Source organism: Cornus florida, unplaced genomic scaffold (assembly GCF_030987335.1).
Source record: "Cornus florida cultivar Cherokee Brave unplaced genomic scaffold, ASM3098733v1 CherokeeBrave_3.0.0_Hap2_Chr01, whole genome shotgun sequence".
Taxonomy (NCBI): Eukaryota; Viridiplantae; Streptophyta; class Magnoliopsida; order Cornales; family Cornaceae; genus Cornus; species Cornus florida.
This window is the reverse complement of record NW_026775571.1, coordinates 81,595,547-81,617,138: the sequence shown is the minus strand read 5'-3', so window position 1 is coordinate 81,617,138 and position 21,592 is coordinate 81,595,547. Positions and strand designations below refer to the sequence as shown.

At 36.2% G+C, this 21,592-nt stretch overlaps 1 protein-coding gene across 3 annotated transcripts; it reads left to right on the top strand.

The window, feature by feature from the left end:
• Positions 1 to 4,969: 4,969 nt before the first annotated feature.
• On the top strand, positions 4,970 to 20,995 carry LOC132302837 (ankyrin repeat protein SKIP35). 3 transcript variants are annotated; one of them, XM_059799823.1, is made up of 4 exons: positions 4,970 to 5,122; positions 5,340 to 6,519; positions 10,154 to 10,586; positions 19,927 to 20,995. In XM_059799823.1, the coding sequence occupies exons 2-4, from the start codon at positions 5,873 to 5,875 to the stop codon at positions 20,731 to 20,733; spliced, it is 1,887 nt and encodes a 628-aa protein (XP_059655806.1). In that variant the 5' UTR covers positions 4,970 to 5,122; positions 5,340 to 5,872; the 3' UTR covers positions 20,734 to 20,995. The 3 variants fall into 3 exon arrangements, with proteins under 3 accessions (XP_059655806.1, XP_059655821.1, XP_059655813.1); XM_059799838.1 differs by lacking the exon at positions 5,340 to 6,519 and having other exon boundaries at positions 4,991 to 5,122; XM_059799830.1 differs by lacking the exon at positions 4,970 to 5,122 and having other exon boundaries at positions 5,138 to 6,519.
• The last annotated feature ends 597 nt before the right edge of the window (positions 20,996 to 21,592 follow it).

Genomic DNA, 21,592 nt, shown 5'->3' with positions numbered 1-21,592 from the left:
TCAACAGACATGGTTCCTTTTTTTCTTTTCTTTTTTCTTTCATCAACAGGAACCACTATTCTTAATGCCATAAAACCTACAGTTCACAAGAGCACAGTAGTTGTCTACCTTGAGAACCCTAACAGCAACTATGCGAAGTCCAGCAACTTCAATTATGCTATTGCATGTGGTTGCTGGTGAGCATCCTTATGCTGAGAGTGCAGGAGACAGCCAAACACTCACAATGGCAGATCCTGGCCCGAGTGTCATCTGCAACATCTGCAGGGCTGTCAAGTGTAGTGTTGGTGTCATATCCGGTCCACCTTTTGTGATCGAACCCTATATTTCCTCAATTGATGCACTCGTAGCAGCCTGTTTACCGGGCAGTGAAGAACAAGGCGGCGTAACTGATGCCCTTTTCGGAGACTGAATTTACAGGTCAACTTTCACAAACTTGGTTCAAAACTGTAGATCAGCTCCCAATGAATCTTCCATGCATAGTCTATAGTGTTTTCACTTTATTTCATAGTGTCATAATAGAAAGGTGGTTTGACATGTGTCCATATGTATCTCACTCCATTTGAAAGTTGAAAACAAAATCGTTCCTTATTATACAATTGTTTTATTTTTAAAATTCAAGAAATAACACAACTTAAAACAATTTTTACTCATGTCACAATTAAATTTTCAAGTTGAATATGTCCATATTTTCATACTCTATTGTTAACTAGTTACTTCGATTACTTGTATTTAATGAAAGAAAAAACTTGATTATGGACTTTATTTTGTTTCCAGTAGGTCTCTAGCTGTTGTTGATGGAAGGCCATATATTTATACTGTTTGCATATTAGACGACAAATATATTACTTGCAGGATGAAGAGACCTCAATTTTCTATATTGCTTTGTTTGTTTTTATTTTATTTTATTTTATTTTTTAATTATTACAAAACTAACAGTACTTTCTTAGTAAAGGAAACTAAATTTCCAGTATCTTATAAAAAGAGAGGCACTAATTTAAAGTTTTCAGCATTCTTTGTTCAATGATTGGGCTACAATTAATACACCAATTATCGTCACAATTAAATTTTAAATTTTAAATTCTAAATTGAGCTAATGATTTAGGCTATTCTAATGCTTGTGGGCTGGTGATATTTCCTTTACTTTCAATATTAAAGATAGAGGGTTCGAGTTTCTCACATGTCTCGTTTGGTGAATTAATTAAATCCAGACTCTGGGATTGAGGAAATAGCCTAACAAGAGTGTATTAATATATAACTAATAAATCCCAACAACAATTTGAATTGAACTGCTTCACAATGTGTTAAATGGCTAAAAACCATCTAATAGTTTTTCCTATTGTGAAGTTCATTGTTGGAAGATAATATGTATATATATATATATATATATATAAATAAATAAATAAGTAAAGATTGGGCTATGTTTTTAGCTGGGCATCTAAAGCCGGACTTGCTTTTATAAAGAACTACGTTTGAGATAGATCACCTTGACTTGCTTGGTGTTTGGGAAAAGAGATCTGAAAAATCTAATTTTAAAAAAGAAAATCCCATAAAGAAACCTATATTTAGTGACTACATCACCATAATTACAAAGTCACTTGTCAACAGTTCCAAATGGTTCCAACAGTTCAATTATTGTGCAGTTTTTTTCAATTCTCATTTATAATTAAGAAAAAAGAGCCTGTCTTAACTGACCACATGCCAGAACAATGAAGGAATAATCAACTGAACTTAACTCCGCAAATCCTTTAGGCCCAGTTTGGTTGGAGGGTAAAGGAAGGAAAAGAAAAGAAAGGTAATGAAGGGAAATGAAATAATGTGTTTGGTATAGATTTTTTAAAGAAAAGGAAAGGAAATTGAGGGGTTTGGAAGGATACATGTTAGGCTTGAAGGGTTGGTTTTGTAATCTCCCAAAAATGAAAGGAAATGGAGGGAAAGGGAAGGAAAGACTAACATTTTAAATGAAATTTTATTAATACCAAATTTGCCCTTACTTTTATAAAATACAAAATATATAAAAAAGGGTATGATAGTAAATTTATTTAAATAGTTTCATTCTTTTCTTTCTCCAAACATGATTACTATCGTTTCATTTCTTTTTTTATTTTTTTATTTTATCATTTAAAAGGTACAAAGGCCAAGCCAAAGTAACAGTACAAAGACATAAGCCAAGCCAGATAAAGGCATACAAAGAAACAAAACAATGAAATGAATAACAGACCCCAGATTTGTTGAGAAAAAGCCATCGCTCAAGAACGAAAACGCCAAGGGAGAAGAATAGAAACTAGAGTGACCAAATGTCAGATCATTTTTTCCCTTTATTAACGAACCAAACACGATGAGTGATTAACAATGTCATCTCCTTTCTTTTCTTTTATTTTCTCTCCTAACTAATGTTATCCTTTCAAAATTCAAATACTATGTCATTGTTTTAAAATCAATATATATATATGTATATAGTATAAATGTTTTAAAAATATAAAATACAAATTTTTATTTTTATTTTTTCTGAAAGGTGATACAATAAGAACATCAAGCTCATAAAATTAGTGTGAAATTTAAAAAAACAAGAGAAGAAAAAAATATAAGAAGAGAGAAAAGGGTTTATTGCACATGCATCATACTACATATGAGTGGAAGAATATATATATATATATATATATATATATATATATATATATATATATATATATAAGAAGGAAAAAAAAAAAAAAAAAAAAAAGAAGAAGAAGAAAAAGAAAAGAACAATGAAAGACTTTGAAGGTTTAATTGAAGAAAGTGAATGAAATTTTTTTTAAAGGTATCAAAAATAAATTAAAAAAAAAAGTAAAAAGAGAAAAAAGAATACGGAGAATTTTAGAGGTACATTACTTATATATAAGAGCCACATTTGGGTACAAAGGGACAACTTTATAAATGAGAATTTTAGGAGTGGCATTTTATATAAGTTTTAAAAATTACATACCCTAAAATTAAAATATTTATATGTAAGCAACCACATTGGGCTCACATCTATATGTTGCAAATATGTAATACGAGCATCTACATTAATATTTTATGAGTGGCTTACAAGAATATTGGGCCCTTGAGAGACCCAATGTTCATCCGCTGTTGTGAATTGCACCTCAAAGTACTCCATATGTATTATATGAGAGTATTTACACGAATATTGTATGAGCGTTGATTCTTCCACTCTTAGACATAATGTTTCGCATTGATCATTCAAATTGTATAGTAGAATATATATATATATATATATGAAAGATAAGAAGTGACAAACAGTGTCTCAGAAGTTTTTAGCCTCTTGTCTATTAAGTAGAAATATATTTCAAGCTATTATATTTGGATCATTGATATAAAAAGAAACATATATGGAAGCTTAGAAACTGACTACGTCTCAATCTCATCAGCATTGAGTAGTAACAAATTATGGGCAAAATATTTTATTTTTTTGGGTAATATATATATATATATATATATATATATATTTCAAGGATTGACAAAGGTTTAGATTTAAGTTTAGGTTTAGGTTTAGGTTAAACCCATCTGATGAAGCATATGAAATAACTTGCTTAAAATTGATGAATAAATTAAATTTAAGTTGCATTTGGGGTCAAAATGTAATAGAGAGAGACAATTACATAAATTGCATATACGTGGATAAATTATATGCACAAAGTAAGTTTCATTTGGGGTCAAAATATAATAGAGACAAATACGATTGCATATACTCTCTAATGGATTAAGGATATGTAAGTTATAAGAGTCACAAAAAAATAAGATTTATAACATATTGACTACTGATGTGGACCAATAATAAATGGATACATTATATTTTAATTACCAAATCATAAATAGTAATTAAATCACAGTAAGTGGGGATCTCTCCCACCATGAAAGAATAGTGTACATCCTCACTCGCGAAAACTTAAATATTGTCCAAAAAATTAGTTATAATATATATATGGACAATATACTTAGGTCTCTCACATACTATTATTGATGTAGACCAATAATAAATGGACATGTCATATTTAAATTACCAAATAAAAAGATGGTGTCCGGTGGTAAATACTCACTTATCAAAATTAGAGATAGTAATTTCATTACCATATATAATTTGGTAATTAAAATAAGATGTGTATATTTATTGGTCCAGTTCAATATGTTATAGATATTCACAAATAAAGATCTAAATATTATCTTTTTTATTTAACTACATCAAGGGTGGGACCGTGTACATTCACACTCTTAAGTACCCAAGTTTTTTCTATAACCTTTTGTATACTCCTAACAACAATGCTAATATTATAAACTAATTAACAAGCCAAAATACATAGTTAAGTTACTTAAAATTAGTTTTCGGTAACTCCCAAAATACACAATAGAATTATTGAACGCCATTCTCTAAACTCTCCTATTTCTCACTTCAAATTTTCGAATTTTTTTTTAATAAAAGATGTTGATTAAAAAAAAAATTAATATTCTTAAAAATCACACGCAAATCATTTATATATACAATTTCTAAACTTAGATATTTGTTTCACGTGAGAGTCTCACTGTCTCAGTACGTTGAACGGATAGAATTACGGAATCACACGTGCGAGTTTTTTTTCCCGTCCAACGTGCGAGTTACTGGGGTAGAGTACTACAGTGCTGGAGCAGCGTAACTATAACATAAATACATAGTAATATTACTCCTATATACATATAGGGAGATGAGCCTAAAGAGTAGTGACAAAAATATAAAAACAAATAAAAATGGTGGGGACTAGGGAGGAATGCGTAATCTTTGGAGCGGAGGTGGTGGTGGTGGGTGGTGGTGTGGGGCTGCAGAAAAAGTGGGACCCACAAAAGGGAACAAACCTTTTTGTTGTGGAGTGCTATGGCTGGGTGACTCTCGTTTTCATGACTCACTCATTTTGTTTTTTAATATAACACACTTTCTAATTTTCATATATTTTCAATCACACCCTCTTTCTTTCTCATAAAATATGGAAAAAATTAAAATAAAATAAAAAATTTGAGAGACAACTATGTGTTTTCCAAAATACTCAAGTCCCATCAGGGTTTTTCTCATCCCCCCTCTCTCTCTCTCTCTCTCTCTCTCCACTAATTTAATCAGGTTTGCTATCTTGTGCCATTTCTCTCTTTCCTTTCTATATTTGCATTAATCTCCTCTTCTTTTTTTTTCTTCATAATTTTAAATTTCATTTCATATTCAGTTTTGCAGGCAGATTCTTCATCTACTTATTAATTGAATAATCTGTCCTTTGTTTTTGTGTACTGATTGAATATTGATGATGGTATTTGCATTTCTTTTGTGGGTTTTTGAATTCTAGGGTTGGTACTTGATCTTCGATATGTTTCTCGAAATTTCTGTGGATTGGATTAAGCTTTGGGGGTTTTAAGGGTTTCTAATGGTGGAGCGATAATCTGAGCTGGGTTTGCTTCCAAAGGGACAACATATGCGTAGATTTTCACCTTCTCTGATGGGTTTGCTTCTTTTTTTTCATGGTTTGATGTCCTGCGCAAGATAATTATCTAGATCGTCTTAGAATAGGTATCAAAGTAGCACTTTTTTTTTTTTCTTCCTACTTTGATGAAAAAAATTGGGGGTATAATCTCTGGTTTGCGTATCTTTTCCTTTTAGCGAAGCTGGGTTTTTGTTTGTCATACTGTTTGTTGAAGGCATTTGGAAACTTTGATTTTTAGAGAGAGAATGTAATTGGGTTTTGATTGAATTTGCATGAGGGATTTGGTTTTGTTGGAACTGGGATTCCGAAGAGAGGGTTTTCCTTTATGGTCCGGAAGAATTGAGAGTTTTTACCAATTTTGGGGTTCTTGATTTGGGTGGATAGTCAGTGCTAGAGAAATGGAAGATGGGAAAAGTTTTGTCATGAAAAGGGATGGATTGCGGTTGGGGGTAAATGAGACGAAACCCGAAGAACCATCGTCTGCTCGAATGGAATCTGATGAGACTGGAATTGGAAGTACAAAGAATGAGATTGTAGTTTTGGAATCTGAAAACGGCGAGGGAAGCAATGTGGTGTTCTCAAGAGAAGCACCCCTTGCGAGTACAGAGCCGAGAATTTCAGGAGGTTGTAGTTGTGGCTCGAAGAAACTCAAATCGGGGATGTGCCCTACTGTGGATTCCGAGATCAGCAAAAACAAGGAAATTGGGTATGAGAAAAAACTCAACAGGCAAGACAGGATTGAGTTGGGGCGAATGTTTCAGGGTTCTGTGAGTTCCCGTGATTGGAAACATGCAGAGAGTCTGATCTCATTGGCAGATCCGCAGACTCTTAATGATGCTTTGTGCATTTCCTTGGATTCAATCTGGTTTCTGAGCACCCAGCACGAGCTATATGGCATAACTGGATTAATTAAGAACATTATTAATAATGGTGCTTATGACTTCACGAGAGCTGCTCTTAGGACTTCTTTTCTTGCTTCATGTGTTTCTGCCTGCCAGAGCCGAACAATGAGTCTGGCGGATACAGTAACGGTAATGGCTCAGAGGTAAATTATCTACATTAATATTCCCTTTTCGTTTGCAGCTTAAATGTAAACAGTTTTGGAAGCCATTGTGCATCTCTTTGATTCTTTCTCCTAGAGCTTGAGTCAGAGCTCAGTTGATAGTTGTAACTGAGTGTGTTGTTACTATTTGGCTTGCTAAGTGCTGACACTTCCAGTTGCCTACTTGCATCTTATCATAATTTCAGATTTCCTAGCGGCGGCTATAAATTTGTTAGCCGAGATATGATAGGCTAGAAACATGGATGTAACTTATCATGTTAGCCCCCAGAGATATGATAGGCTAAAATAATGGGATTTGACTTTATATATGCATTTGTTTAGGCATAGAATATGCAATGAAATGTACTCTTTTTTTATTTAGTTTCATTTCTTGTAATATTAATATGTGCTCTTTTTAGTATATAAATATCAGAGCTGTGAATGAGTGTTCAAGTTTCATTCAAGCCTTTACATATTATTATTCTCATTCAAGCGAATCAAGCCTTTGCATATTTCTCTTCTATTCCTTCTTTGTACTTCTTCTTGGTATCAGAGCCAGGGTGGTCCGACCGTAACGGGGGCGTTGCGAGTTCGGCATTCCATCCACATATTTATAAACATATGTATGAAGGGAAATGGTCTGAGGAGACATTGGTGATTGATTGTTTATGGTCTGAGGAGACATGTTGATTGTTTCATCTACATATTTTAAACATGTGTATAAAGGGGAATGGTCTGAGGAGACACTTTTGATTCTTCTATGTACATATTTTAAATATTTATATGAAGGGAAATGATCTGAGGAGGCAATAATGGTTGTTTATGGTATGAGGAGACATGGTTGGTTTGCGTATAGCCTGAGGAAACACCAACTGAGTCAAATAAGACGTATCCACAGTGGTTTGGAGAAAATGCCATGGTTATGTCATGGCTAGTCAATTTAATGCAACCAAACATAGTGGCTATATATTTATAAAAAACCGTGTTTGAGGATGCATTGTCAAAGTTGGGCGTCTCACATATCCACACCCAACTTTAGGGGGAGTGTTAGCCAAGATATGATAGGCTAGAATCATGGATGTAAATTACTATAGTAGCCGAGATATGATAGGCTAAACCCGTGGAATTTGACTTTATTTATGCATTTGTGTAGGTATAGGATATGCAATGATTTTATTCAGTTTCCTTTCTTGAAATATTATCATGTGCTCTCTTTAGCATATAAATATCAGAGTTGTGAATGAGTGTTCAAGCCTCATTCAAGCCTTTACATATTATTATTCTCACCCAAGCAAAATATTTTTCTTTTATTCCTTCTACTTTGTATTTCTTCTAAATTACATACGGGCTTTGATGAAAGATTGCCTACTTTAAGTGTGGCATAGATGTGGGACTGCTACAACACAAATGCTTTGACACATCAAAGTTTTGTAAATTAGTAACGAACACGACATTGATACGACAATATATATAGGTGTGTGATTAATGGAGACCACGCTAATAATGATCCTTCTTACACACACACACACACACACACACACACACACACACATTTAGAAATGATCTCTTGCTCACCGGTGAGTAAGATACTTTTTTCACCCCAAGTATAATGATGGTCATATTACAAATCCACCTTTCTCATTTTCTAATCCTACAAAACCACTTTTCTATCTATTTAAAGTTTTCTAAACCACTTTTCTACCTATTTAAAGTTTCCTAAACCACTCTTCCCCCTATATTCAGTTTCCTAAATTAACATTACCATTTTTTTTCCTACCCTTAATTAATATTTGGATTCGAAAGACTTTATATAATGAATGTTTTTGTGAAAGAGTGCATTCACTTTTTTGAGTTTTTTATGTAAGAAATCAAAGCAAGTCCAAATGGGTTTTTTACTCCAATTTCTATGCAAGCCAAATCACATGCGAAAGGCAAAGTTTTTTTTTAGGTAATTCAATAGAAGATATGAAGGCCAAATCATATGTAGTGTACATTTGTACAGAATTATTGCCAAATAGAGAAAAATTGACCAAATTCATTAAGACAAGTAAATAAGGACAATATTTTAATTCCCATTGATAACAATATTTTATCAATTAACTAATTCTATTTATACTTTCATGATCATGATGATCATCATTATACCGATTGATGCTTAAATATGTACCTTTGAGAAGATGAATGAATAGGTTGGCAGGAAAGAATATGTTACATGGACTCGGGTAAGTGTGTCGGGTACGGGTATGTATCCATGTGTCGGACGTGTCGTATCGCTAAACAGAAGGACATACGGACACTGCTAAATATTCATTTTATTTAATTAGTAAATTTTATTTTCTAGAGTAAGGTAATGTTTTTATCTAATATGGTGTTCAATCTAAGCTTTAAACTCATTTAAAGTAAATAAACAATATAATTGAATGATTGGATATGTTTTTTAAGTACACGTCCAACCAAAAGTGTCGGACACATGTCCGAGCAATATGTGTCCGACACGGGTACTTCACTACTTTTGAAGAGTCCATGTAACATAGGGGAATAATATGAAAAGCACGAAATGATATTTTAATGTTAGGATTTTTTTGATAATGTTAGTTTAGAAAACTTTAAATAGGGAGAACAGTGGTTTAGGAAACTTTAAATAGGTAGAAAGGTGGTTTTGTTGGATTACAAAAGGAGAAAGGTGGGTTTGTGATATGACTGTTGGACGTTATACTTGGTGGAGAAAATTTTAGCAAGTGGTCATTTTTGTACATATATTAGTGTGTGTGTATATATATATCTATTAAATGAGACAACTATAACGTGGAATGGTTTTCTTGCATCTATACTATATATATTTTTTTAATAAGTAAAATTTCATTGAAGAGCGATAAGATAGGGGAGTGTACTCCGAGTACATCTGCACAAGAAATAAAACCTACTATGCCCTCAAAGTATCCCACAAAAGACAAAAGACCCTCCACAGATTTAAAATTCCACCCATGAGCCCAAAAGCTTTGCAAATAGAATTTTTTTTTTTTTAATTATACGAATCTCCTGATGGATCTTTTTTTTTTTTGATAAGTGAATCTCCTGATGGATTTTTGTCACTAGAATTACATTCGTGTCCTTTATTTAAGTGACAATTGCATGCTTGACTTGTGATGGCCATTTTTCTTAAAGAAAGAAAGGTTGGTGACTTTAGGGTTGTGTCTTGGGTTTCCAAGATTGTTGGACATGACTTGTTTAAGATGTGCTTATGCTACATAAAGCTTGTGCTGGAGAATTTCTTGGATGCGTTGGCCAAGTGTCCAACATAATGACTTCTTTTTGGTGGTGGTGGTGGTTGTTTTTTGTTTGGGCACGACCTTGAGGTGTTGTGTATTGACGCTTTGATATGTGCCTGGTACAGATACGAAACTTCCCTAGAAGTATCCATGCCGTATTTGTGTTTCTTAGCTGAAGCATCATGAGTTTAATGGTGTTTTGTTATTCTAAGTTTATCTATTTTTATTTTTTACTTCCTTTTGGTTACATCTTACATAGATATGGGTATACGTTGTATCTGGTATATGTAGCATGAAAATTGATTGCTTGTTTGCTTGATTATTTTTATTTGGTAAGTCGGTTTGTTTGACTATTGCCTCCTTAGCAGGTTGCATGAGCGTCTCCAGGAATGCAATGGGGATGAGGTTTTGAAGGCCGAAGCTGGCGCCAAGGTCCAGAAGTTTACTGAATGGGCTCTGAAGTGTATAGGCTTTCATTCTCGTTGCCAGGGGAATAGGGGTGAAGTGAATCATTATTCAGCTGTCGAGATTCAACTTCAGTTATCTGCATTCAAGACATTTCTTGATCTTGCTGGCAACCATCTTACTGGGAAGGACTTCACGGAGGCCTTTGATGCAGCCTGCTTCCCCCTTACTCTATTCTCTAGTTCTTTTGACACTGGTTGGGCATCTGGAATGTCAGCAACTGCAATTCAGGGGTTGTTGGGTATGTTGGTTGAAGGGGGTGCAGACAATGTCAACCAATGTTTTCTTGAAGCCTCACGTTTTGGGAGCACAGAGCTTGTGCGCATATTGTTGCAGGTAATATTTGTTATGGTGACATTTTGAAGAAAATCATCCATTCATCATTCATGCATTTTGGTTGTTTATATTGCGTATAAATATAATGTAAGGTTCAAGTTTATTAGGTAAAATAGAAAATTACCCTTGACTTATATTTTAGCTTTGTACTCTGGTTTCCGCATGCGCATGCCACTTCTAAAAACTTGGTATTTTTTCCTCCTCTTAGCTTGGTTTTAAATATGTCTAGACATTTGTTCTATCTGTTGGCTTTATCCTTTGTTTTCATTTCATTTTTTATTTCTCTGATGGATCTGCGGTTTTCATTTTTTCTTTTGGTCAGGATGGTTGTTAATTCAATCCAAATTTATTTTAGTTTTCTAGTCTAAATCATGATCTAATTTGATGGTTCACTTGTTAGGCCACATATTTTGTATAACACAATATGGTGATTGTTTTTGCTTCAAATTTATTTAGTTTATTTTAGTTTATTTATTTAGTTTATTCTGTATAGTGGTTATATTGGCAATATAAAATCATTGTCAGAAGCAAAAATTGACATATAATGTGATGATGGAAAACCATAAGGCAATATGGAAGAAATCAATTGTCATAGGGTGGCCATAGGTTTCTACTTCTTTGTTGATATTTATGCTATTTCTGATATGATAGGAGAAGGAATAATGAAGGAGCTTGTTAACAACTACATCATAATGAGTCACATTATACTCTTTTCATTCATGATAATCCATTCACGATAATCCAGAAATCACGGACTGAGAGGGAAATAAAAAAGGATAACATGGACAAAGCTTTCTAAGGACTGGTCATGTGGCTTCCAGAGGAGCTTATATTCTCTTTGATTTTGTCTTAAGAATGTTTACCCTGGAGAGGGCAATTGTCCTTCTGGTGCCCATGATTGTTACTTGTAGTTTGGTGTTGTCACAAGCTGATAGTCCCCCCTTAGCTTACTGTAATAAGGATCACATGATCTGAAAAGCTGTATCCTTCTGTTCTGAACAGCTAAATTTTCTGACCCTATTTTTTTTGCTGTCTGGCAAAGTAACATTACATTTGGACTAAAAATTTAAAAGATGTAAAAAAATTGGGGCAAAAAACGGCAATCATCATGGCATATTAAGAAACCAACTGTATTTTGAAGTTTGTGTTTTACCCTATGTTACGTGGACTTGGGTCCATGTGCCGATTTTGGGTATGTGTTTAATAGTTGAATTTTTCAAATCTCCAAACCCGAGGATATGGGCTTGGGCCTGGGCTAGTCCAATTCACAAGGTTCCCACGGGAAGGGTTTGATGAATGTAGCCTTACCGCACATTAGGGACATGACTAAATGTTCATATTATCTGAAGTTCTGTTTTTGTTCTCTAGAGTAAAAGAAGGATGCTCGTTTTGAAGTAATAATGTGACAAGATGAGCATTACAGTTATATAATAAACTTGAATTACTTGATATGCTTCATGGTTACATGTCCAATCATATGCGTCGGACATGTCCTATATCTTTTTCTGAGTGTCATGTATTTGACAAAGGTAGAGCCCATGTGATATAGGTTTTGCCTTTACACGGTTGCTTTATGGTAATGTTTTTGAAAGTGGATAGAATGTTGTGCATTTAAACACTTTATCATACAGACCTATTGATGCTATGCAATCGTTACACCATATATTTTTGTTCCTATCTGATGTGAGCGACCACTGCAAAATTTTGAAATAGTGTTGTCTACGTCGCTATGATTAGGCTTATGTTGCACAAAGGTTACAGAAAGCTTGTAGGCTTACAGGTTTAAAATGTAGAAGGCATTTAAATTTGTGGATAGTGAAGATTCAGATTGTTCTTGGTTCTATAGGGTGATTCGGTGATAGATTTATAAAAACTAGCTGCACAAAATTCTGGATGGCATCTATTTAAGGGTTTGGACTCACAAAGCATGGCTATAGGGGCTCTGCAAATTCTAGGGTTTATAGAATTATGTTTTTGGAGCCAAGAGAGAACAGGCAATGGTTGTAATTTGATTAACAAAATCTGATATCTGAGTATTGAAGAGAGAACGAAGGAGAAAAAAAAGGTGAATTGAAGGATTTCATAGATATATATAGGTTGCCGACCTCTAGTACTTTACTATCAAATTGGACTAGAAAGTATAAAGCATGAAATCTGACTATGAAGTACATTCTAGGTCTTCTGTAAACCAGAGTTAAAGACCCAATAGAGTAATTGGTGTAGACAACTCTATATTGCCCCTCCTTCTGAGTGGGTCCAATTAGTTTGTTAAGAGTCTAATAACCAAAAGTACAGTCCATAAAAAACTTTGAGTCAACCAAAGTTGATGTAGGACAAAGAACAGGCTCAAATAGAAGAAAGCAAATAAGAGAAGAAAAGCCTATTGGAATCACTCCAACAGGGCCTGGGTATCACACCTAGAGAAGGTCTCACACCCTCAGAATTTGTGAATCACTCATAAAAAATCTCAAAAGATATTTTGTTATTCATTCATTGACTGAGTAATCAGAATTATATAGTATCCTTTTTATAATAAAGGATGACCTTTGGATTACCCTGCAATGGAGGTAATCAAAAGTTGATTCTAGCTTAAAGTAATAAATAACTTTATTGATGCAATTTAATCTAATTGATGCAATTTACCAAAACAATGCAATTTCACATGTTGCCCTGCTTTAGGTTGGTAAGTTGATCACACAGTTTGTCATGGTAATCAGCCGGCATGCATTTCTCTCAATGCTTTGCTTTCATTTCTTGCCATGTGCTGATTGGTGGTTGTCCCAGCCCCCTAATATCCCCTTCAACACTAGTCCACCATATTTTTGTTAAGCCCAAAAGCTTCATTCTAGCATATCTCACTCTACGATCATCACTCATGTCATACCAATCAAAATATTCTTCAATCGAAGCAAGCCAATCCGAAAATACAGTAGGGTTCAACCTTACCTTCAAAATCTGGCAGCTCCGTTTTAATTTTCTTTGTGATATCCCCAGCGTTATCATGTGGCACGTGATAATTCATTCCCAGCAGATTTTTCGGAAACTCGAACATTGGGTGGGGTGGTGGATCAGCCCTCACATTTTGCCTTTGCTGCACATTTAAAGGATGTTGTTGCTCTTGACCGCTGCCATCATTTGTTCTGGATGCAGTTACTTGTTCAACAGAAGCAAATTTGTTAATAGGTTGACACATTCGAGCTTCTAACTCATTGAATCGGACATTCAACCAAAGCTTAAATATCAGCTCATCTCGCTTATTACTACCCGATCTTTCATTTCTTGATTGTGTCAACATGATGTCAACTCAGGCTCTGATACCAAAAACTGATGTAGGACAAAGAACATGCTCAAATAGAAGAAAGCAAATAAGAGTTGTGGGCTGGAAATTCATAAAACAAAGCTAAGATTCAAGGGTTGTTAGTAAGAGAAGAAGGATTGAAAATAACAAAGAAAAGCCTATTGGAATCACTCCAATCCAATAGGGCCTAGGTATCACACGTAGAGAAGGCCTAACACCCTCAGAATTTGTGAATCACTCACAAGATATCTCAAAAGATATTTTGTTATTCATTCATTGAATGAGTAATCAGAATTACATGGTATCCTTTTTATAATAAAGGATGACCCTTGGATTACCCTACTATGGAGGTAATCAAAAGTTGACTCTAGCTTAATAAAGTAACAAATAACTTAATTGATCCAATTTAATCTAATTGATGCAATTTACCAAAACAATGCAACTCTTCACCATAATTAATGCAATTACCAAAATAATGCAATTTGACCAAACCCCCTAATCATGCAAGACTCCAAGTGGACCCCCCATCGTCTAGCATGTGCGAAATTAAGGTGTTGAGCCTTTGACACCTCCTTGCCACGCCTTTTATATACTGTAAAAGGCTGCTGCCACTGTTCTCTACCAATAATTTACCTTTCAAATCAACTTTGACCATCAAATTGGACCTCCGGGGCTCCAAAGCCCAAATTCATAAACACTCATCATTGACCATTTAAACAATGTTGGGGACCTGGACATTTGAAGAAATCAAATTTATAGCTTTACTCTTCTCTTGTATATATTGTGAATTTCTTACTATAGCAGCCACAACTAATCACATTCCTGATCCTGTCTCATTAAGGGGAAAAATGACTTTACTTTCCTCATTCCATTAAATAGACTTCAAATAAGTCAAACTTTAACTGATCACTAAGGATCTGGAATGATCTTTGGAACAAAACCAAAATTTTCTACTAAGATGAGCGCAGTTGTCTCACGTGTTGGTCCTGTAGTTGACTTTTGACCTTCAATTTGACTCACTAAATCTACCTTAGAGGACCCAACAAAATGGAATTCATTTCTCCGACTTATTTTCGAGTCAAATTTTCTATTTTACCTTTGACCACAAGACTGCATGGTCTAACGTGACATCATATTGTAATAAAATGTGATTCTGCACTTATCTTGCTATCTCCCTTAAGGCTCTTCTTTTGCTAATCCAATATTTACTCTGCTTCAAAGGGCAATTCAACTGGTTCAACAATTTAAAGCTTGAACATCAGTGCTGTTGGTGTGAATTCGAGCCTCAGAGCTGCCACTTCGTGAAATATCCAAAGGTTAGGTGTGTCTTGAGGTCCCCCTCTCTAGGACCCATCCGTAGCAGGACCAGATTGACTAATGCCCCTTTATTCTTCAGTTTAAAATCGATTGCATAGCTGCATTCTCTAGTTGAAACTTGAAAAACTTTAAAAAGTGTCTACATCCAACTGTTGATCGGGTTGCCTATACGCATTCATAAACTTTATCATTGTAAGTAGGACAAAAGACACATTAACATTCTCCCAACCGACTGTTATGGGGACTTGAACCCGCAATCTCAAAATCAGACTGCATCCTTGAATAAATCATTGAAATAGATGGATTATGTTCATGGATCACAAAATAGGTCAAAATCAACCACCTTGCCTGTAAACATAAGAAATCTGCTAAACAAACAAGGCTGTGATGCGTGCTAACGCGTTACTGCTCCCCAAGTTTCATAACAGCCTTTGTTATGTGGCCACATGCTTCCTGATTTTTTTTTGGAAAACTCTAAAGGGTATGCACCAAAGCATGCTTCCTGATATTTTTTGGAAAACTCTAAAGGGTATGCACCAAAGCATGCTTCATCTAGTGCTGCCTATGTGAAGCATAGGTTTATGTTTCACATGCTAGAACCAACATGATTTGTTTCTCTTGCTTGTGTTCAACATGACACATGACAAGTGGTGGGGTGCTACAAATTCTGTGTCAAATCCTGCAACCTAAAATTTGTGTTTATGTTTATGCTTGTGTTGCCCATGTGAAGAATCCCTTTATGTTTCACATGCTAGAACCAACATGATACGTTTCTCTTACTTGTGTTCAACATAACACATGAAGAGTGGTGCTACGAATTCTGTGCCACATCCTGCAACCAGAAATTATGTTTTTCCTAATCAATCCCCATTTATTCACATGTTCATAAGCATCTATCTCATGACACATCAATAAAATTCCAGTTGGGCCATTCAAAGGAGGTCTCATATGGTCCTAGATGTTGCCTTTAACAGCTGAAGAGTGGATGCGGTTTATTGAAGTTACAGGAAGACCGTTGTTTGTATGAAATAAAGATGCCAACAAAGAGATTCTTAAATAGGGTATTTTTTTTTTATATATTTTTTTTCTCACTGTTTTACTTACCAAAAAAAAAAAAAGAAGAAGAGGAAAAGTTTTATTATTAAGAAGGAAACCTTTGTTTTTACGAGATAGAGATCCCAACTTGCTTTTCTAGCCAATTCATTAAATTTGTGAACATAGATTTATCTAGCATGAACTGGTTATGTAAGAGCATATTACTATATGAGACAATTTCATTCCTATAAAATCTTAAAATGCTCCCTAAGTTTCTATAACTAAATCCATGATTTTGTAACTGAAGTTCAATGTTATTGTGTACATTGTGGTATATGGTATCCATGACCTGCACTTAATTTTGATTTGCTGAGCAAATTAAGATCACATTGTTGAAAAGTGTGTCTAATTATAAGGAATTTGGTTTACTTTTCAGAGCTTTTATCTTGTGGAAAGGTCTTGTTTGGTATGTTGCATGGGATATATGTAACTTGCACGTTGTTGACAAGAAACTTGAGTGTAGGACTTCATAAATAATTGTCTCAAGTTAGAAGGTGAGGCTAATGAACGAGAGGGACTCGTGAGAGAAATGGGTTGCCTCACAAGGTGTTTGGAGTGGTGAGAATGGAGAGTGAGACTTCTGGAGGGTGACCCCTCTTTGCGTTTGGTGGAGTCTTCGGAAAGAGCAGAACAGAAGATCTTTTGATGGGAAGGAGTCCTCTATTGGAGAGATGAAATTTTCTATTATTTGTACCCTTTTTTGTTGGGGTTGGGGGAGGGATTATTCTTCTTTAGAGGACATTGTGGACTTTTTTGGTTCTTTGAGTTCATAGATTCTTTTTGTGTATATCTCGGGACGCGTTCCCCTTTTGAACGCTTTCTATTACATTTTACTTATCAAAAAAAGAGAATGGAGAGTGAGAGGACACTAGAATGAGTAGGGGGGAAGCAGGGACAGTTTCGTGGCTCCTGGTCCATTAGAGAGCGTGGGAAATCTAGATTGCCTCATAATTTTGGGTTGGGTGTCCTTTGGGTGTATGTTTCCCTTCTACAGTTTGTAATATGGCTACAATTTATAGTGGATAATTGTTAGAGGTGTCCCACATCGGATCTGGATGGGAAGTGAAATAAGTATATATGGGTAGGTCTGTAACACTATCCAATAGGTTAAGCTTTTGGGTTAGAGGGCAAGCGTCCGACCCGTTACAGTTGGTATCAGAGCCAAACCCAGTCTTTGATCCGGTGTCGCGTCAAGCGCTTGCCTGGGCTTTCCCACCCGGGAGGTGCCCAAGTCTAGGCCAGGTAGGCAAGGTGGCCCAATCACAATGCCCTCGTTGTGAGCTTGGGTGGGGAAGAGTGTTAGGGTGTGGCGTTGATGGATATGATGAGTGTCTTTGTTGAACAATGTTAATTATGTTGTTCATTGCATGCCAGTTTATTTGTGCTTAAGGCATGTGCTTCAGCTGCACCATAAAGTAGTACTATTAGAACTTTGGGCCTACTTTTTCAATATTTGTTAACAGAGTTTCTTGCTCCTAAAAAGTGGTATTAGAGTGTTGTGGTGCCTAACAAGTGGTGTCGGAGATGGTATTTTAGACAAAACATGTTATCTAGCAAGAAGTGGATATTAGCGGCCCCCCTTTTAGAAACTCGTGGGCCCAAGCTGTGTGCCATGCACAAGAGCAACTTTCTGTTGATGATAATGTGTGACTCAACGTAATTTCCTCCTATGTTGTCAGGAGACTTGAGATGATTCAACGTAATTTCCTTTGGGGTGGTAGGGGGGATGAGTTTAAGTATCATCTTGTGTGGTGGGAGTAGGTATGCAGACCTTTCAAGTCAGGAGGTCTTGGGATTCGGAGGTTAGCCCCCTTCAATAGGGCTCTTCTTGGCAAATGGCTTTGGAGGTTTGACAATGAAAGACACAGACTTTGGAGGAAGATCGTTGCCTGTCGGTTTGGAGAGGGTAGAGGGGGTTGGTCTGCTCGACAGACTAGATCTGCCCTCGGTGTGGGTGTGTGGCAGTTTATTGGGAAGGGTTGGGATGAGTTTTCTAAGCATATTAGATTCAGAGTCCAGGAAGGTCGGAGTGTCCGGTTTTGGGAGGATCCTTGGTGCGAGGAGCGTCCATTGTGTTGTCAGTTTCCAAGGCTGTTCAGGGTTGCTGTGGATTGCCATGCTTCGGTATCGCCTTGATAGCGGTAGGTTTTCGTGGGATGTTCGGTTCCGGCGAGCTTTTCAGGATTGGGAGCTGGATGACGTCACTGCCCTTTTGGACCTTTTATATCGACAGGAGGTGGTTGGCACTGGGGCGGACCTCTTGACATGGATGCCTTCTTCGCAGGGGACCTTTCAGGTCCGGTCTTTCTTCTTTTGTTTTTCCGGTTTTCAGACTTCCACTTATCCATGGAAAACGGTTTGGCATTCGAAGGCTCCTCTTAGGGTGGCTTTCTTTGTTTGGACTGCTGCTTGGGGTAAGATCCTTACTTTGGACAATTTGAGGAAGAGGAGACATGTCATTGTTAATTGGTGTTGTCTGTGTATGACTGATGGAGAGTATGTGGATCACCTTCTCTTGCACTGCCCAGTGGCCCATGACTGTTGGAGTCTTATGTTGGATCTTTTTGGCGTTCAGTGGGTTATGCCTAGGACTTCTTGTGGCCTTATTGATATCTGGAGGAGTCAAATGGTGGGGGCTCGAGTTCACGTTTTCTGGAGGGCGACCCCCCTTTGCATTTGGTGGTGCCTCTGGAAAGAACGTAATAGAAGATTCTTTGTTGGGGAGGAGTTATCCATTGGGGCTCGTAAGTATTCTATTATTTGTTCTCTTTTTAGTTGGGGTATGGGGAGAGATTGTTCCTCTCTTGAGGAGTTTTTGGACTTTTTGGGATCATTGGGATCTTTGTCTTCTTAGGCTCTCTTTTTTGTTCTTGGTTCTTGGTTCTTGTACAGCTCTTGGGATGCATTCCCCTTTTGAACGCTTCTTAATACATTTTACTTATAAAAAAAAAAGATAATGTGTGACTCAACTTAATTATGATAATCGATGTTATTCACTAGAATTTTTTTTTTTTTAAGTTAAAAGGTAAGCAAAGTTATTCACTAGAATTGAGGTGTCCTAACTTGCTTGTTTTCATTATCCTTTACAGAAAATGTTGTCTTTTATTTAGATACATATCTTATAATTCCTGAAATTTGATCCCTTTGCCATGACATGAATCCCCTTTTAGCATCAATCAGTGGAAGTATTAGAGTTGCCATGTGCTATATATTTGATGTTCTTACTCTTCTTTCATGTTAAAGAATTCCCCCTTTCTGGTTACTTGCACTTCATTTGTGACCAAAAATCCAGCACCAGGTGCAGTAAGATGCATTTTAATGAGTAATTGAGCAATTGTGTTTTCCTGCTCCCCCTGATAGTTCTTGTTATACTGATATATGGATAATAATAAGGCAATTTTGTTACTTTACTGAGTTTCCATTTGATACAGCATTATTGGAGAACTCATGCATGTTATTGAGGGGTATATTTTTTTCCTATTATCACAAAAATGGAAGTCATCAAAAAGCATAGAATGTAAAGAGTTAGATGCTTTGTAATTTTATAATGCTTGCATGACTTGTATATGTCTCTAATTCTTTTTACATTCATTTCTCATTTGTGTTTGGGTTTGAAATTTCTTTTCTTAGATTGCCCAAAGGAATAGCTTGGATGTTGATGTTGATCTGGCTTTGGGCTTTGCTTCACACTATGGCAAGATTGGCACCATGGAATGTCTAGTGGAAGAGGGTAATGCCTCGGCTTTCTTGGGTCCTTTGATGAGAGCAGCCGAGAGGGGTTGCATGCTGGTTGTCCAATGGTTTGTGAAAAGGGGTTGCCGAGACATGGATCTTTGTCTTGCCCTCACAGCTGCCACTTCTAGCAGCCAAGTTGAGATAGCTGCGTATCTCCTCCCTCATGTTCCCCAGCATGTCCTTGAGGCCCTCAGTATCGAAATTCTCAAGGCTGCTGGTGAACGGAGTGGAGGGTCTCTTGATGGGGTAGCATTTCTCCTCGGTTCAAACTTCCTAGGTGACCCTGCCACTACTTACGCTGTTGCAGACAGCATTGCTAGGTCTGACGACGAGGCTATTGCTCCTGAGCTGAGGGCATTTCTCCGGGAACACTGGTCAGAGGCAGCTTTCTCAGAGGGACTGAGGGTAGGAGAAGAACATTACTTCAACATAGTAAGAATATTGATGTGGGGCGGATCTCCTATTTGCTTGAGGGATCTCCCAGCTCCCTTGAGGGTGGCCATAGCGTACTTACCCCTTTATAGGGAGTGTGTCAAAGCAGGAGGCTGCTTGTTATCGCAACGGCTAAGGGGACAGCTTATACAAGCAGCAAGGCAGCTGGGAAACGAGGCGGTTGTTGAATCAATCCAGGGGAGAGAACTCCTGGCGGTTTTGGAGCATTATCTTCCTCCATTTTTGCTCTATGCGCCCAACTCGTCTTAGTGAGATGTCGTGTTAGGCCTTTGGGTTTTCAATCATCGTTTTCCCTTCCATATTTGCTGTATGTTGTAGAGAATAACAACGCTATAACTTATATAGCTGGGTTTAAGGTGGCAAAGTTATCGAGGTTTCTCTTTTTTTTTTTTCGGTTTCCGCATCTGATGTACATGTTAGTCTGTTATGTAAAACACAGAGAAACTAATTCTCAGAATGTGGAAAATATGATGTTTGTGTATAATAGATGGTATCATCTTTTTGAGGGCAATGCATCCGACTGCTAGCTCTTTGGTGGAAAATGCAGTTACTCGTTGCAGCCTTGCTGAAGCAAGCCAGCCTGCTGAAACAAGCGTTTGCTTGCTTCCATGTATTGTGAGCTCTCTCTCTCTCTCTCTCTCTCTCTCTCTCTCTCTCTCTCTCTCTCTCTTATATTAAGAAAAACAAGAACAACAATAGTGCGGGAGGATGAGGTTGGGGCTTTTATTTGGAAGCATGTCTAGGCTCTTTTTGCTTGTGTGTAGAAGGGTGTTCATGTCTGTCATTGTTTGCTGACTTGAAGTGAGATGAAAAGGGGGTCGTGTATGATATGCATGACTAAAATTGTAGATTCGGCAATGGGGTGATGATAAACTGAATTTATTGCATGGACCCATAGAAACTTTTTATCAAACTTTTTGAACAAACACAAATAAGATTTATCACAAAATTATAAAAAATTTCAATTAAACAATTAGATTTTAATTTATATATATATATAAAAGAAATTCATGTAATACTTGCACAAATTAATATTCATTACACAATATATCAATAAAAAAAAAACAAAAATAAATTAATTTTGACTAATTTAAATCAAAGAATATTG

Bases quoted from the DNA above. Each gene is read 5' to 3' on its own strand.
- LOC132302837 (XM_059799823.1), top strand. From the start codon at position 5,873: ATGGAAGATGGGAAAAGTTTTGTCATGAAAAGGGATGGATTGCGGTTG. The intron at 6,520-10,153 runs GTAAATTATCTA...CCTCCTTAGCAG, and splicing joins GTAACGGTAATGGCTCAGAG to GTTGCATGAGCGTCTCCAGG. The intron at 10,587-19,926 runs GTAATATTTGTT...TTCTTTTCTTAG, and splicing joins TTGTGCGCATATTGTTGCAG to ATTGCCCAAAGGAATAGCTT.